A 14,178-nucleotide genomic window follows, 5' to 3' on the forward strand; every position below is an offset into this window, starting at 1 on the left:
GTCTGGGGGTCAGGCCGGGCAGCTTTAACTGATCTTCCCTGGCCTCCAGTTCTGTGGCTGTGTTAATTGATTTCCTGAGAGCTGCTGCAGTTGGGGTTAAAAGCTTGAATCAAAGCCTAAATGCGATGGGAGGTGGAATGCCAGGCCAAGCCCGTTCCCTGCTTAGCCCTTTGTTGTGTCCAGCAGCCCAGTTGTTGGCTGGGGGAAACCATTCGAACTTCAGGAAAAAAAAAAAAAAAAAAAAAAAAAAAAAGGCTTAACTCCTGCTGCCTCTTATCATTAGCATAAGCTTTTGGAGTGATATTTTTTTTAGTGTGAGCATGCACTTGGCACCTGCCAGAAGCATAACGTAGGAGGAATATTTGCATTTTGCTCATGCTATTTTTCCTGAGGTTTCCTCGAGGGCTCTCTGATCCAGCTATGGGCCCTTTTTTTCCTACATGTGAACTCATGGCTCTGGTTGTGTTAATGGTGCTGTGCTGCTGAGCAGGGCTGTCTGGTGCCTGTAAACATGAGCAAGCTGGTGATGGCACAGGGTTCACGGGACGAGGTGCGGAACTGCTTTCGGTGCCCGCAGGGCACGAGCTGCATCGATCCCTCCCGAGTTGGTCACTTGTGCCCCTTGGGAACAGCCAAGGCATCCTCCATCCCTGTGAAAAGCTCAGTTTGCTGCCAGAGATATTTGATCCAGAATGAAGCCGTGCACATGGGTTGAAGTTTCTTTCTAGCTGTGCTCAGCTTCTTTGGAAAGAGTCTCCATTACACAGAAACGAGAAAAGTGTCTTTATCCTTCAGCGCATGTTTCTGATTAGTGCTGGAAATAGGCATGATTTTTTTTTTCCTTTTTATTTTTTTTTCATACATACTCCTTTTGAGGTTAATGTTGCAAGTGGATTTCAAGTTAATAAAAGTGAAGCTGTAATTGTGTGGTTCGCTGGAGCTGGGTTTGAAGCAATAGAGACTTATTTTCCTGCTCTGCAAGCAGGCGCCTTTCCCTCGCAGTCCCCAGCTGCCTCCAGTGACCCCGTGGCTCTGCAAGCTCTGACTGCAGGGCTCTGCTTCTGAAGGTGAAGCCCAATGTTGGCATTACAAAATGTGCAGCTCAGTCTCCAGCACCTCCTCTGGTACGTTGGAGAAGCCACCGTTGGTTGTGCACTGCGGATCGAGCCCCGGGTGGGCTCTCCTCCCTCTGCTCACAGCTCTGTTACTGGTGAAGACTTCTCCAGTCATTTATCTAAGGAGCTTTTAGAGCTTGTCCTTGTGGAGCAGGAAGGGATGCAGCTGCTGGTGACGACAGGTCTCTTGCTATCTGGGCAGTACCTGCGATGTAGATAAAATGAGGGAGAATTCGCGCTGTATGGTCCTGAACAGATGGTCCTGAGTGTAATGTGATGGATATGCAGATCTCAAAAGGGGGCGGAAAACTGTCCCAGCAGTCCATCTGGACACCTGTGCCAGCTGTGCATCCCCTGCAGGGCAAGCGAGGTGACATCCTTGGTGCCATGTCCTCCCCAGCAGACAGCATTGGTGACAACGGAGGGCAGGGTGGATTAGAGGAGATGGGGTTGGGGGCCACTACTGGAGAGAGCGGAGCCTAAAATGTCGTCTTTTGCTCCAAAACTGCTTGTGCTGTGGACACCACTGAGGTGTTGTTGTGCTGGGGGTCTCCCAACCCCAGGTCCTCTGTTGGTGGGGCCTGGGGAGGGCTCTGTGGCCTGGCCCAGACAAACACACCCCAGGAGGGAGCTTGGGTGTCTGTGGGAGGGCGCTGGTCTTGGATGGAGACGTCTCCAGTGCTGTCCAGACACCCTGCCGTGCTCATTCTGAAGAAGGAAGCTGAGTTCTCTGACCTCAGACCCACCAGTAACTACATTTAACGGAAGCAAAGGTCGTGCTGGCTGCTCGGATGAGCTGGTGCCGCTTTGCTGACTCCAGCAGCATGGGACGACTCCTGCTGGTTTTGGCCCATCCTGTTCCACCGCGACCCTTGCTTGGTTTGGGTTCCTTTGTTTGTTTGTTTTTTGTTTTTACTGGAATGTGTAGAGAGCAAGTTCCTGGGCTACATCTTCTATTGTTTGTCCTCACCCCGTGGTTTCTCTTCATAATGGAAATTGCTCATTTGTTCTTTGATTTCTGCATGGTATGAGTGTAGTGGCATGAAGCACTCACTGCGAAGCGAAAATAGATTTCAAGTGGCCTTGTCACCAGTGCATGTGCATGTAGAAAGTTTGGGATTTACCATGCAAAAACTCTGATTTGCTTTGGAGAATGTACATGCTGCCCGTATTGCAGTTGAACATCTGTGGCATGTCTAACATCTTGTTAGTGCTAGCCAAGCCAACTGGAAAGGACACGCTGCAGTAGGGATAACTTTCCCAGACACACTGAATCCAGTCTCACTGCTGCCCTGCGCCATGTCTGCACCCCCACATCGGGGCAAGGATCTATGAAATGCTCCCATCGCAGTGCTGGAATGCTGTACGTCAACGGTGTGCTATGTTACGGAGTTGTAGGGGTTGGAAGGGACCTCAAGAGATCATCGGGTCCAACCCCTTGCCAAAGCAGGTTCCCTAGAGCCTTCAGTACTGCTGCTCCTCTTGGGTGCCATGAGGATCTGGAGGGAATTAGTCCTCGATTATGGAATGTGAGAAAGTATTGTCCAGCCAGCCAGCCAAGGTGAGGCGAAGCTCTGTGAAAGTTATAATTCTGTGCTGCTCTGACACATCCGCCGGGCTGAATGAGCTGTTCTTGGATCGACCTATTTTAGCTGCTGGACTCTTCCAGTTTGAAGTCATCCTGCTGGGGTGTGGGGAAGCATTCCAAATTTCAACCAAATAAAGCACATTTCATCATGTTTCTTAGGCCAGTGTGCTACAATAAATTTATAGGATGGCCCGAGGGCACTTGAACAGTGTGGAGAGGGAGGGCTCATAGACGCTATGTCTGGGGTGGAAACCTTTGATTTTTGGTTCACAGCCCCACAGCCGAAAACTGGGGCTCAGCCTGCTGCGTCCACGCTATAAATAGAGGTAACCCCGGAATCCTGTCAGCACGCCACATTGCTGGCTTCCTGGCAGCGTGTTCAGAGCAGCATATTTTTAGCTATTGCTTTCTCATTTATTTATTTTTTGACAGATCTTCTCTTCTGTCCTGCCGGCCCGCCAGCTTTCCCTGCTGTTTATCTGCTTTCCAGGACGGAGTCAGGATCCTCGCTCAGTGGCAGGGCAGCGTGGCACCACGGAGTAGCCTGCTGTGTTTGGACTGGAGGCCACTACCTCCCCTTTCCAGATTTGCTCTTAAGGTGTTGGCCAGCCTGGATGAATTGGTGTTTTGCTCCTTGTTTTCCCTTCTGTTGAAAGGGGATTAACAGCATTATTGTGGGTTATTGTGTGACCCAGGGGCTGGAGCAGCAGCCGTCAGGAAAGCTTCCTTCTACTCCTGCCTCCAATACAAGTCTGTTTTTTGCCCACCTTTTCAGTTACCTGTTTAAAAAGCTTGCAAATGGTATTTGCACATCCCCAGAGAAAACCTGCGAGACAGGGCAGATAAGCAAACCTCTCAGAAATGTTTGCATAAAAGTACATGCTCAGCCAGTCGTTCATGGATGCTCTGACGGCCGGGCTGCCTTGGACACTCCAAGTCGTATGTGTGTTTTTCCACTGGAGTTGTTGCTAAAGGGAATAAAGCCTATTTCCTATGTGCGATCCTGTCCAAGCTTGTAAGCTTCTCGCTCTGCTTCCATCCTGCTTTCCCGCAGACTGAATGAAGTCTTTGAACATGAAAGGATGTATTTAACTAGCTCAGCATGGCTGCATATCTGCGTTGTTCAGCATGCCACCCATAAGGGACCTTTTCCTCCTCTTTTTTTCAGCAATTATGAAAGCCAGGTTTCAGTGCCTCACCTTGCCTGCACGCAGAGCAGAGGTGTTGGTTCCCTGCAAGGAGCTGAGCCAGGGCTCGAGCTCTCTTGCAGCTCATCTGAAGTGGCATTTAAAACCCTGCTGGGCACGGGAAACATGCCCTGTCATCCCTGCCAGAGCAACAGGCATTTAGGAGGAGGAAATAATTGAGAAAAAATGAGGCACTGTGTTTAAAAGAAACAAAAATATGATACTGGTTAAAATGTTTAATGCTGATTATAGTGCAAGAGCGCCTGGAAATTCCAGCCCTTCTCTCGGAGTAATGGAAGCTGTGGGCTGAGGGATGTGCGCAGCAGCAGAGCGCTCTGTGGCAGTGCAGGTGAAGCTCTCGGGAGGATGACCTGGGTGTTTGCAGCATGGCCGGATGGTCCCAGATGGGTTTCTGGCTGGTGGGGGCCAGGACCTGCTGGCAGGGTGCAGAACTTGGGGGGGGGAATGGCTCCGGGCGGTGCTGGCCGGGGCTTCCTGCGGCAGGCAGCTCTGCCGCTCCCTGGGACCAGCCCTGCGGTTCAGCCGCCTGGCTTCGTAGGCACAGAGGCTTTTTATATTAAAAAAGGAAAGGGAGAGAGAAAATGCACACACGTATGCATATATACAAGCAGAGGCTTCTGAACGTGAGGCATTTTTTCCATGTCGAGTTGCCAGGCAGCACTTTTCCCTTCCCTCCCTCCCTCCATCGCGGGCTCACTGGTATGAAAGTTTTCCTGCCTTTTATATTTTTTTTTTCCTCTTTTGTGTATGATGCAAATTCCTACAGCTGACAAGGTTTGTAAGGTTGTGGCTGTGTCAGATATCACAGTTTCAGGATGTTTTGCAGCTTATAATGGTGCTGCTGCTTTATTCTTTTTGCGTATTGTGCAACAGATCTGGTAGACGTTGAGAAGAGGGGATATTTGTTTAAAGTAAATCATTTGTAATTATATAACACCGCCTAACAAATCTGGAAATCTCTTACCTGTTGGCAGAGTAGATATCCCAACTGACAGTCTTGGTGTGTGCTCTGGCAGGCTTTGTGCTGATTCTTTTCCTGTCCACTTCTATTGTGCTAAAAAATAAAATAAAAAAGTAAAAGAAGGGAAGCTGAGGCACTGATCGGGTTACAGTTTCTGCAGATGGCTAAGCTTTAATCAAAGGCTTGTTGCCATGAAATTTTGTTCTCGTTGATTTTTTTTTTGGCCCACCAGGGGGCTGAGCATTGTGACCTTCACCAAAAAGCTGCTGGGAGTGCAGAGAAAGTGAGTGAGTTGCTGATGGATTAGAAATGATGCTGTAGCTGCGTGCCCTTCTGTCTTGTGTGAAACAAGGAAACAGTCACAGGTTGATCTGGGGAGATTTAAATTGGGCGTTCGGAAGAATTTCTCCATGGAGAGGCTGGCCAAGTGTTGGAATGGGCTGCCCAGGGAGGTGGTGGAGTTCCCATCCCCGAAGGCATTTCAGAGATGTGCAGATGTGGCTCTGAGGGACATGGTTTAGTGATGGGACTCAGTAGGTCCAGGTGATGGTTGGACTCAGTGATCCTGAAGGTGATTTCCATCCTGAGTGATCCTGTTGTGATTCTGTGAGCCTGGGAGACCGGCAGGCATGCAGGCGTTACCTATTTCAGACAGCGATTGCTATGGGAATGAAGGAGACAGGTCTGTCTGCTTTTTGTCTTTCAAAATAATGTGTGATGAAGGGTGAGTTAAGCTTTCCACACGATCTTTCTCCAGCACAATGCATGTGAATTAACCATCTGCTACCCCAGTGAACACAAAGGAAACATTTTAGTTGAAAAAAGACTTAGCAAAATTAGCCCAACATCTGGATCGCTGTATTCTGGTTTAGCATCTGCCTGCAACAAGTGATCCATCAGGTGTTTCGGCCAGTCCTGTCCCACAGCAGAGTTCTCAGAGACAGTGTGTTCCCAGGATGCTACATCCAAAGGGACTGAAAAAGGGGCTTATAAAAAAGATGGAGAGCAACTTTTTGCTCAGGCATATAATGATAGGACAAGGGGGAATGGTTTTAAACTAAAAGAGGGGAGTGTTAGATTAGATATAAGAAGGAAATTCTTCACTCATAGGGTGGCGAGGCACTGGAACAGGTTGCCCAGAGCAACTGTGGATGCCCCATCCCTGAGGTGCTCATTTTTATTACATTTATTACATGCAACATTCCTTCCCTCGCAGATTGCACAGGAGATTCCCAACAGAATACGTGCCTTACCAGCTGTAGTTGTAGCGTGGAGATTGCTCCACATATGCTCTCCACATGAACTCCCTTAGCCCATGCAAACCTTCTTCTTGCTTTAGGAATCACCCGGACTTCCAGTGGGAGACTGCGGAGACTCAGTGACCAGACGAGTCCAAGTAAGTTATGTGAATCTTTCCTTGTGAATCTGCCTCATCCAATAAAAACAAACAACGATAACAAAATGGGCTGGGAGAATGCAAGAGGTGACTGCAGAAAGCACATCTCCTGCCTCCTGTGCGTTGAATACTGGCTGCCAATAAATGCAGAGCTCTCTGCTGCAGGGAGAGAGCAGCATGTATAGAAAAGAGAGCAGTATATATAAAATAACTGAAAAGAGAGAGCAATATAAAATAAAAGATTAATTACTTACTGAATAATGATCCAGAGAGAATAATTAGAAAGCCATCTTAACTCAAGGGGTCTGACACCAGGTAGCAGAAAGCAGGAATGGCCTGAGGTTGAAATATAGCTTTAGCAATTAGTAGCTCTCTCTTGCTCTCCTTAGCTATTATTTTTTATTGGATGTGGAGATTTATGGATTATGTGTGCTTGTGACTAATTTACACTCCTAATTGCAGTTTAATGTTTCTGAGGCTGTTTCTGATTCAGAAGGAAGCGAGTGGGAGGGTTCCTTTCTCAGAGAAGGTGTTTCCCAGCCTCTGGAAAGCAGCGGCAGCAATCTTAGCGCCTGGGGTACCTGGGACCATTTGCTGAGTTGTTCATGTGTGTGACACTGCTGGGAGCGCTCAGGCACACAGACAGGTCCCTGATGCTGGCAGAAAATTTCCCTCTTATCTAAAGCACACAACAGGAAGCTGGGATAGCCCCGTTCTAGGCTTTTCCTTTTTGCTGGCCCTTTTTGCTGGCTCTGCTAGTCCCTCTGATGGACTTGTGCTGCTCCACGTGGGGCAGCATCTGGCTCTGGAATCATGGTCTCCTGTATACCATGGATTTTCCCTTTCTTTTGGTGCAGCTGATATCTTCCTTCACCTCTTCCTTCCTTTAGTCTGTTTGACCTTCCCTTTGGCATTGCCTCTTCACTTTCTCTGGGATGCCGACAGTCACCTCTGCTGCTTGCTGTACCCCGAGAGCCCCGCTTGCCTCCTCAGCACCCCGTGCTGGCCACGTTTGGTTCAGGGCTTCCACCCGCTCCTGTTCCCTTGGTCTCTGTCACTCACAGTCACTCCCTCTGGGCTCTGTTTGCTATTTCAATTCATCTTCTCAGCCCTCATATCCTGTCTCAGCTCCCAGATGTACTTATCAAAACAGTCTTTGTCAGCTTTTCCCTCCGTGCTGGGGGGAAAGCCACCCTCGGAAAGCCTTCCTGGAGCGGTGACTTCAGCATTTTGCTGTATCAAGGCTTGAGCACACGCGGCATGGGGATTAGTCACAGACATCTGGACAAGGGTGCACTTAGCCACTTGGGAAGCTGTGACACTGCCTGCCTGGCCTTCATCAAAAGCTAGAGATAAACACAGAGGCAGGTCTTCCAGATACAGCCCAGGCAAGGTAACAGGGGACGTCGTGCGCCGTGACACGATCCTGCTGCTGGGACGCTCACTGCTCCAGACTGGGAGCCTTCTACGGACCTCAGAGGTCTCCGATGTGGGCGTTGCGATGTATCGGTGGGAGGACGTAAATATGGTCAGAGCAGGCCTTTGTGCCACAAGCTAATAGCAAATGGCTGGAGAAATGCATTGCGTGGAGTCGCAGTGCTGGTCTGGGCCCGGGAGCAGGGAGCTGAGCTGTGCTTCAAAGCTGCCGCTCCAAAACTTGGCCACCGGTGCAGAAGCTGCTGGTTCTGAACTGAATTGCGTGTTTATCTCCTGCATGTGCGAAAACAAAGCTGCCGTCGCAGCCCTCGCATCGTGTGTTTTCGTATACATATGTCCAAGGACAGAAAGGGGATTTGGTACAGCTCCAAAGGTAACTGAAGTGTGGAGAATCTAAATTGAAAGACACAGCACGTTTGTTCAAGCCTGTTTTCTTTAGGCTCTAATTATATACTTTTCCACTTTTCTGGTGAGAGACCTTTTAAATTTTAATGTATTTTTTTTTCAAGTTAAAATCAAATGAGCAACTCAGTGCTCCGGTTTACGCTGCAGTAAATATTTATGGCTCCGTATAACTGCAGCTCAATTTCCCCTTGTTTCGGATCCAAATGTTCTCCTCTGCACATCTGGCCCTGCACCCAGAAGTTTTTATTCTTGTGAAAGATAAATTGGGACTGGGATGACTGAGCAGTGGCTGTAAATGAAGCATCACAGAAGGAGGGGGGGTTGTTTTGGGCTCCTTGCCACCCTAAACAAAGAAAGGGATGACATGCATTTCCACAGCCACTGACTCTCGGGCTCTAGATAGCTCCACAGTCATCCGCAGACCACGTTTAGCCCTGGGACATGCAGTGACATTAGGACACTGGATCTGGCCTTGACTTCTTCTGGGAACCCTATTATGCGACTCCTCATGGTTTTTCCTGTCCCTTTGACAGCAGTCGTGTGGCAGTGGCATCCAGCGTAGCTCAGAGAGCTGCAATTCTGGGACTCGAGAGCTTCAGCTTTTGTTTGGTGTGGGTCTGCTGGGTAGTCCTGGGAAAGCTGCTGCGCTGGGACCCATCTGGGCTTCTTGTGGGGCCATGGAGAGAGCTGGGGGCTGTCAGAAACTCAGAAACCATCCAGAGCACCTATTGGAGGTTGGGAGGTGTAAGCTTCTTGGAGAAACCCATGTCCTCATAGGATTATAGGGGAATGTAACTTCTTTAGGTAGTTATATTCAGGAGTATGGGAATCCTGTGCTTTGTCTCAGTTTTTTTCTTTCACTGCAAAAGTGGAGTCAGCCTCTTGAGAGCTGTGCTGGGGAGGAGATGCCAGGATAAGGCAGTGTTCGAGTGCCTCAAGCTTGTAGAGGGGGCTCGGGCCGCTATGTGAAGAGATGCTGTGGTTGCTGGTCCTTCTGCCCTACAGATCTGCCGTGGGCTGGGGTGATGCTGGCCATGGGTTCCCGGCTCCCCCTGGCAGCAGTGGGGCTGGAGGGGCCTCAGCATGAGATCCAGGGCAGGGGAATTTGGGGTTTGGCACCACCACCCCTCGGTTAAGGCGCACAAACCCTGCCCTTGGGAATATTTTGTGAGTGGTTTGGAGGCTCCATTCAATGCACGACTGGAAACAGGCAGCGAGAGGAGTGGGAAGCCTTTCCTAAAAGGCTCTGCTGTGGTTTGGGATTTTGGCCCCTAAAATGCCACCGTCACCTGATTTTTGGTAGCTTAGGGTAATATTTTTGCAAGGCTAAGAGCGGTGTGTTAGGGAAGTTACTCCCACCTCATTTTCCTACAACCGTACCTGACGAATCTGAAGGAGAGAAATATTTGCTGACATTTGCCATCCAGAGCAGGGCTGCGTTCCCGAGCAGGCCAGAAAACAACCCCAGAGCAGTTGGAGTGGAAGAAATCGGCATCGTGTTCCTTGTGGGCAGGCAGCTGCGCTCCGGACTTTGATTTGCTTCCAGACTTACAGGTTGGGCTTTGCGAAGAGGAAGGAACTCCTCTTGCAGGGGCAACGCAGGAGGGTCCAAAAAAAGAAAAAAAAAAAAAGCTAGAATTTACTGATTTAGCTAAAACAGCGTGTCTTTGCGAAGGTAAAGGCAGCTTGGGGCAGGAGGAGGATGCCTTCCCCTTGTGCTACGGCAGAGCTGCTGCCACACTGCTGCTGTGTTAGGGTCAGGTGCTTTGTTGGTGAGAAACCCCACAGGGCCAGCAGGGGAACAGGTGCCTCTGCTCTTCCCTGCGCCAGCTTTTCTCTCGTTGCTTGGCCGCCCGGAGCCGAGCGGGGCAGGGGCAGGCTGCCAGGGCCAGCTGCAGCGGGGCAGGCACAGCGCTCCCAGCCAGGGGCATGGGGCGCGAGCGGCCCCACTTCTGCATCCTCAGCAGTTGGCCAGGGATCAACCACAGCTTGTCTCGGCACTTTTTGGAAGCACAGGGCATAATTTTAGGGAGGCGTAAAGCTCCAGGCCAGCTATCTGGGTTGCATTATAAAGGGGCACTCGCTGATGTCATGAAAGCCTTCATCAGAGCGGTTTGTCTCATGGTGTTTAAATATTTCTGCTGGGTATAAAGCCTGGAGGCAGTCCTGTGCCAGGCCGTGTGTTTTTTGGGTCAGTTCGGGCTCCTTGTCTATACTTTAGGTTGTCAGTGGTAGACAGCAGCCCCAGTGGGTGGGCAAGCAGGGGCTGGGGCTGCGGGACACGAGAGAAAAGTTTCTGGTCATGGTGTGAGCCTGTGCCTTGTCCTGGGGGTGGTGGCAGTGCTGTTTGCCCATAGATCTGGGGATCCTTCCCCATGGCACTGAAATGGGAAGCTGTGTGTCCTGGGGGTGGGTGCACGGCTGTGGGCACAGCTTGAATTGGAGCATCCCAAACTGGTGAACCCTGCTGAAGCCAGATGTTGCAGTGATGTACCCAATCATGCAGTGAGTTGAAGGTAATCACAGCAATAGCTCTTGCTGTTTCCATCTCTCGGTTCAGTCCCATGGCCTGAGGCTTTCTCCTCTCTTTACGCTTGGAGTCTGCAAGAGAGCAGCTTTAGAAGGGGGTTATGTTAGGCTGCAGGTGAACCAGAATAGTGGAAATAAAAGAAATCTCCAAAGCTAGGGGCTCAACAGACAAATGTATGTAGTTACATAAGCTAATTCAGAGTGCTATAAAAGCCATTAGGTCTTTTGATTTTTTTCCCCAGGGAAATACTGCCAGGACTGTCAGGTACCTCCTGGAGCTCACACGTGGGCACCCCCACTACACAGCACAGCCGTCTGCGTATAATCATAGCATCTGAGCGAGTTGAGTGTGGCAGCCCCTCCTGTAAACCTTTGTCCAGACCTTCAGACAGTCCTAACCTTTACTGAATCCCGCTTTAGTTTCCCCTCGGCCCATCAGGGTCCAGGCTGGGAGCGCAGCACTGGTGCTGCAGCCGGGAGTTGCGGGCACGCACGGCGTCCTGGTGCTGCTGCCTTCTCCTAGCCTGTGCCTTTCTCCCTGGCAGAGCTGCAGAAGGGTTAACTTGAGGCTCGTGGTTGCGGCCTGGTTGCTTTGGATGTGTCCCTAGATGAGGTCATGCAGATTTCTTTGGGCAGTCTCTATTCCCCTTTGTTTCAAGCACCACACTGGTCACACCAGCTGCGCGGGTCTCCGTGCCAAAGAGTGTCCCCGTGCACATGCACCACTTGCTCTCCTCGGGCTCCCGAGTGACAAGCCCTCATTTGACACGTGTCCTCTCGGTCATCCTCATCCAGAGGCAAAGCAGCAAAAGGTGAAGCCTGGTCATTTTAGAGTCCCTTCTGCAGTAGGGCAGCTCCAGGCAGCGAGAAGTTAAAAAGAAAAGGCTGCTCCTGGTTCAGGTGCTGGGTTTCCTGCACGGACACAAGCACTGTGCTTGCATAACGCAGACACGTGGACTCAGAGCTGCCTGGGATGGTCCTGTGGGGATGCCACGTGCTTTGAGTGGAGATGTGCATTAGTTACAGTGAATGATGGACCAAGGCTTGTGTGCAAGCTAAGAAATTAAGGAGTAGTGATAGGTGCCCTGGGCCTATTTGCTGTAGAGGAGATGTGCTGAGCACTGGCTTGTCGTTCTGTTCCTTTACAATATCTGTGAATCATCTCCAGCTTGGTGTGCTGTGATGGGCTGAGTTAGTCCCAAAAGGCCGCTGGACAGGTGAGCAGGCAGATTGCTTGGCTTTCATCCTGCAGCACCTGGCACCGGGGGCTCTGGTGGGAGGACAAGGGAGGTGGTAACGATATAAATCAGCAGGTGAGGAATGACTGCAGAGTTGTTGCTCTGTAGTGTTTGGGGGACAAAAAACAGCTTCAGCTGCTGGCTGTGTTTTAGGATATTTGTCTTCCTCACTGTAGCTGTTGCTGAGTGCTGACAAGCCCCGTAGCGCTGCCCCGAGGACAGGAGAGGCAGAAGTGCAGCGAGCACCTGCTCCTAGGCTGGCCCTGGGGAGGTTTCTGATGGCCCCTGGCCCAGGCCTCCCTGGAGAGAGCTCCCAGGGCCCTTTCAGGAGATGCTCACATCAGCTGTGGCAGGGAGGAGCTGGGGGGGCAGAGAAACAACACAGAAATATGGTTTTATCTGATTCACTTCATTTGTCTCATCCTGTTGTGAAGGATGGAGGAATAACAGCCTCTAGAGCAGGACGCAGAGCAGTAAGTTTGCTGTCACCTCTGCCAGCTCCAGCATGGATCCTGCGAGGGGCACGGCTGCCCTGGGACGTTGCTGACCCGAGGTGCCACCCTGAGCCCGTGTGGGGAGCTGATGGAGGCAGCGAGGATCCTTCTTGGGGCTGGAGGGAGCCAAAGGTGCTGCTTCCAGCCCAAGTGTGGGGTGTGGAGCAGGGCACCCCTGCTCATAGGAGGAAGGAGCACCCTGGTGTGCCTGGACCTGCTTTGGGTGTGCTAACTCCCGCGTTGCTGTTACCTAAGTAGCTGCATGCGGTCACATTTCTCTCCGTCGGCTACGTGCGTCTCCCCATGGCGTTTGTTTTCCCCGTCCCTTTTGTTGCTGAAGCGTCAGTTTGCAAATTGCTCTTGGGCACGTTGGCAGAGCTGCTCAGCTTTCCCTCTTCCCCTCAAAGCCTGGCGGCCTTTGGGCATGGCGGCGAGGTCCTGAGCCCCGGCTGCACACCACAGGCATGCTCTGAGCCGGCGCGGCCGGCGGTGTCTGGCCTTTACCAAAACCCCTAATTGCACCTTGGGCAGGGAGCACCGATTTACTCCCAGCTATATTTATCTTGTGCCCAGGACTGCAAAAAGGATGGGAGCGCAGCCTTTCCTGCCCGTCTCCGCAATGAGAGGGCTGTGTCTGCTGGGCAGCTCCGCAGCTGGGTGTTTGAGGCCGAGCTGCAAAGCGTGAGGTCTCCCTGCCAAAATTTGGTAGCCGTGAAAGCAACACATGAGGTCCAAGGCTCCTTGGCTTCATTTTTTTGTAACTGACTCTCTGATCCAAAGCAGGTTATGGTGTGCAAGTCCCCTGGGCGAGCTGCTTGGAGGATGCTGGAGGGGAGCGGGGTGCAGCACAGGCTGGGCACTGCCTGCTGAAGTAAGCCCAGAAAATAAGAAAGGCAGCTCCTGAAGGTGCGTGCAGCTCTTGGTGCAGTCTGTCTTAATTTATTTTACTCTGCCTGCTTCAGAGACCCTCTTACACTCTCTTAAAGGCTTCGTTCGCTCCTTAGTGGGTCCTTCTGCCAGGGGGAATCACCGCAGCCCTGCAGGAGCCCCCTGCTTTTGTGGGGTCCCTGAGCACTGAGCTGAGGCAGGGTGGCTGGGGAGAGGGCTCCAGGGCCAGGCTGGAGAGGGTCTGGGCTGGAGAGTGGCCATGGAGGGCCCTGGAAGAGTTAAGGTTTATCTGGGAGGGTGCGAGCCCGGTTCCTCCTGCCTTGCCTTTCGTTCAGCGCTGCCAGCTGCTATTAATACTTCAGCACATGAGTGTTAAAGCGCGAGCAGAAAGCCCGGGGAGGATATGCTAGGGATTTCCGGCAGTTTGAGGCTTGCAGGCAGAGGAGAGAGGTTGGGAGCCAGCAGAGAGGAGAGCCCGAAGAGGGGCTCTTCTTAAAGACACACTGCTCCCGGCACGGATGGGATGGGATGGGGGAGATGTGTGTGCAGGGGCTCGGGGCAGGAGGGGATGTGCTGTGCTGCTGCCACCACTTCAGCAATCCCCTGCTCTGACCGTCAGGCACGCTTTGGATTGTGTCCTGGACATGCTCTTTGGCTTGGGAAAAGTAATAACCCGAGAGGCTCTGTGTTTCCCTGGGTTGAACAAATGTGATTTTTCATAAAAATAATCAGGGAGGGGCAGAACTGCGCTTGGCAGCAAATGTGGAGTGAGAGCCCCGCGCTCCGGGGCTGGGCAGCTCCGCGTCTGCCGGATGGGAGAGGGGGAAGGAGAGGGGAGGGAGAGGAAAAATCCCTGGCAAAAAGCAGGGCAGCAGCACTCGGAGGCTAAGTACTTCCCTTGGAAAGAGGGGCATCTCCT

At 51.6% G+C, this 14,178-nt stretch overlaps 1 protein-coding gene across 2 annotated transcripts in view; it reads left to right on the forward strand.

The window, feature by feature from the left end:
* SEPTIN9 (septin 9) overlaps nucleotides 1-14,178 on the forward strand; it is a 119,138-nt gene that overhangs the window by 18,843 nt on the left and 86,117 nt on the right. The window contains exon 2 of one of the 2 annotated variants that reach the window (XM_082775254.1): nucleotides 6,212-6,268. The exons of the other annotated variant lie outside the window; for it this stretch is intronic. Within the exon in view, the coding sequence (XP_082631380.1) occupies nucleotides 6,212-6,268 (57 nt within the window). The remainder of the gene's footprint in view (nucleotides 1-6,211; nucleotides 6,269-14,178) is intronic. 2 annotated transcript variants of the gene reach the window in all.

Source organism: Aythya marila, assembly GCF_965140915.1.
Source record: "Aythya marila genome assembly, chromosome: 18".
Taxonomy (NCBI): Eukaryota; Metazoa; Chordata; class Aves; order Anseriformes; family Anatidae; genus Aythya; species Aythya marila.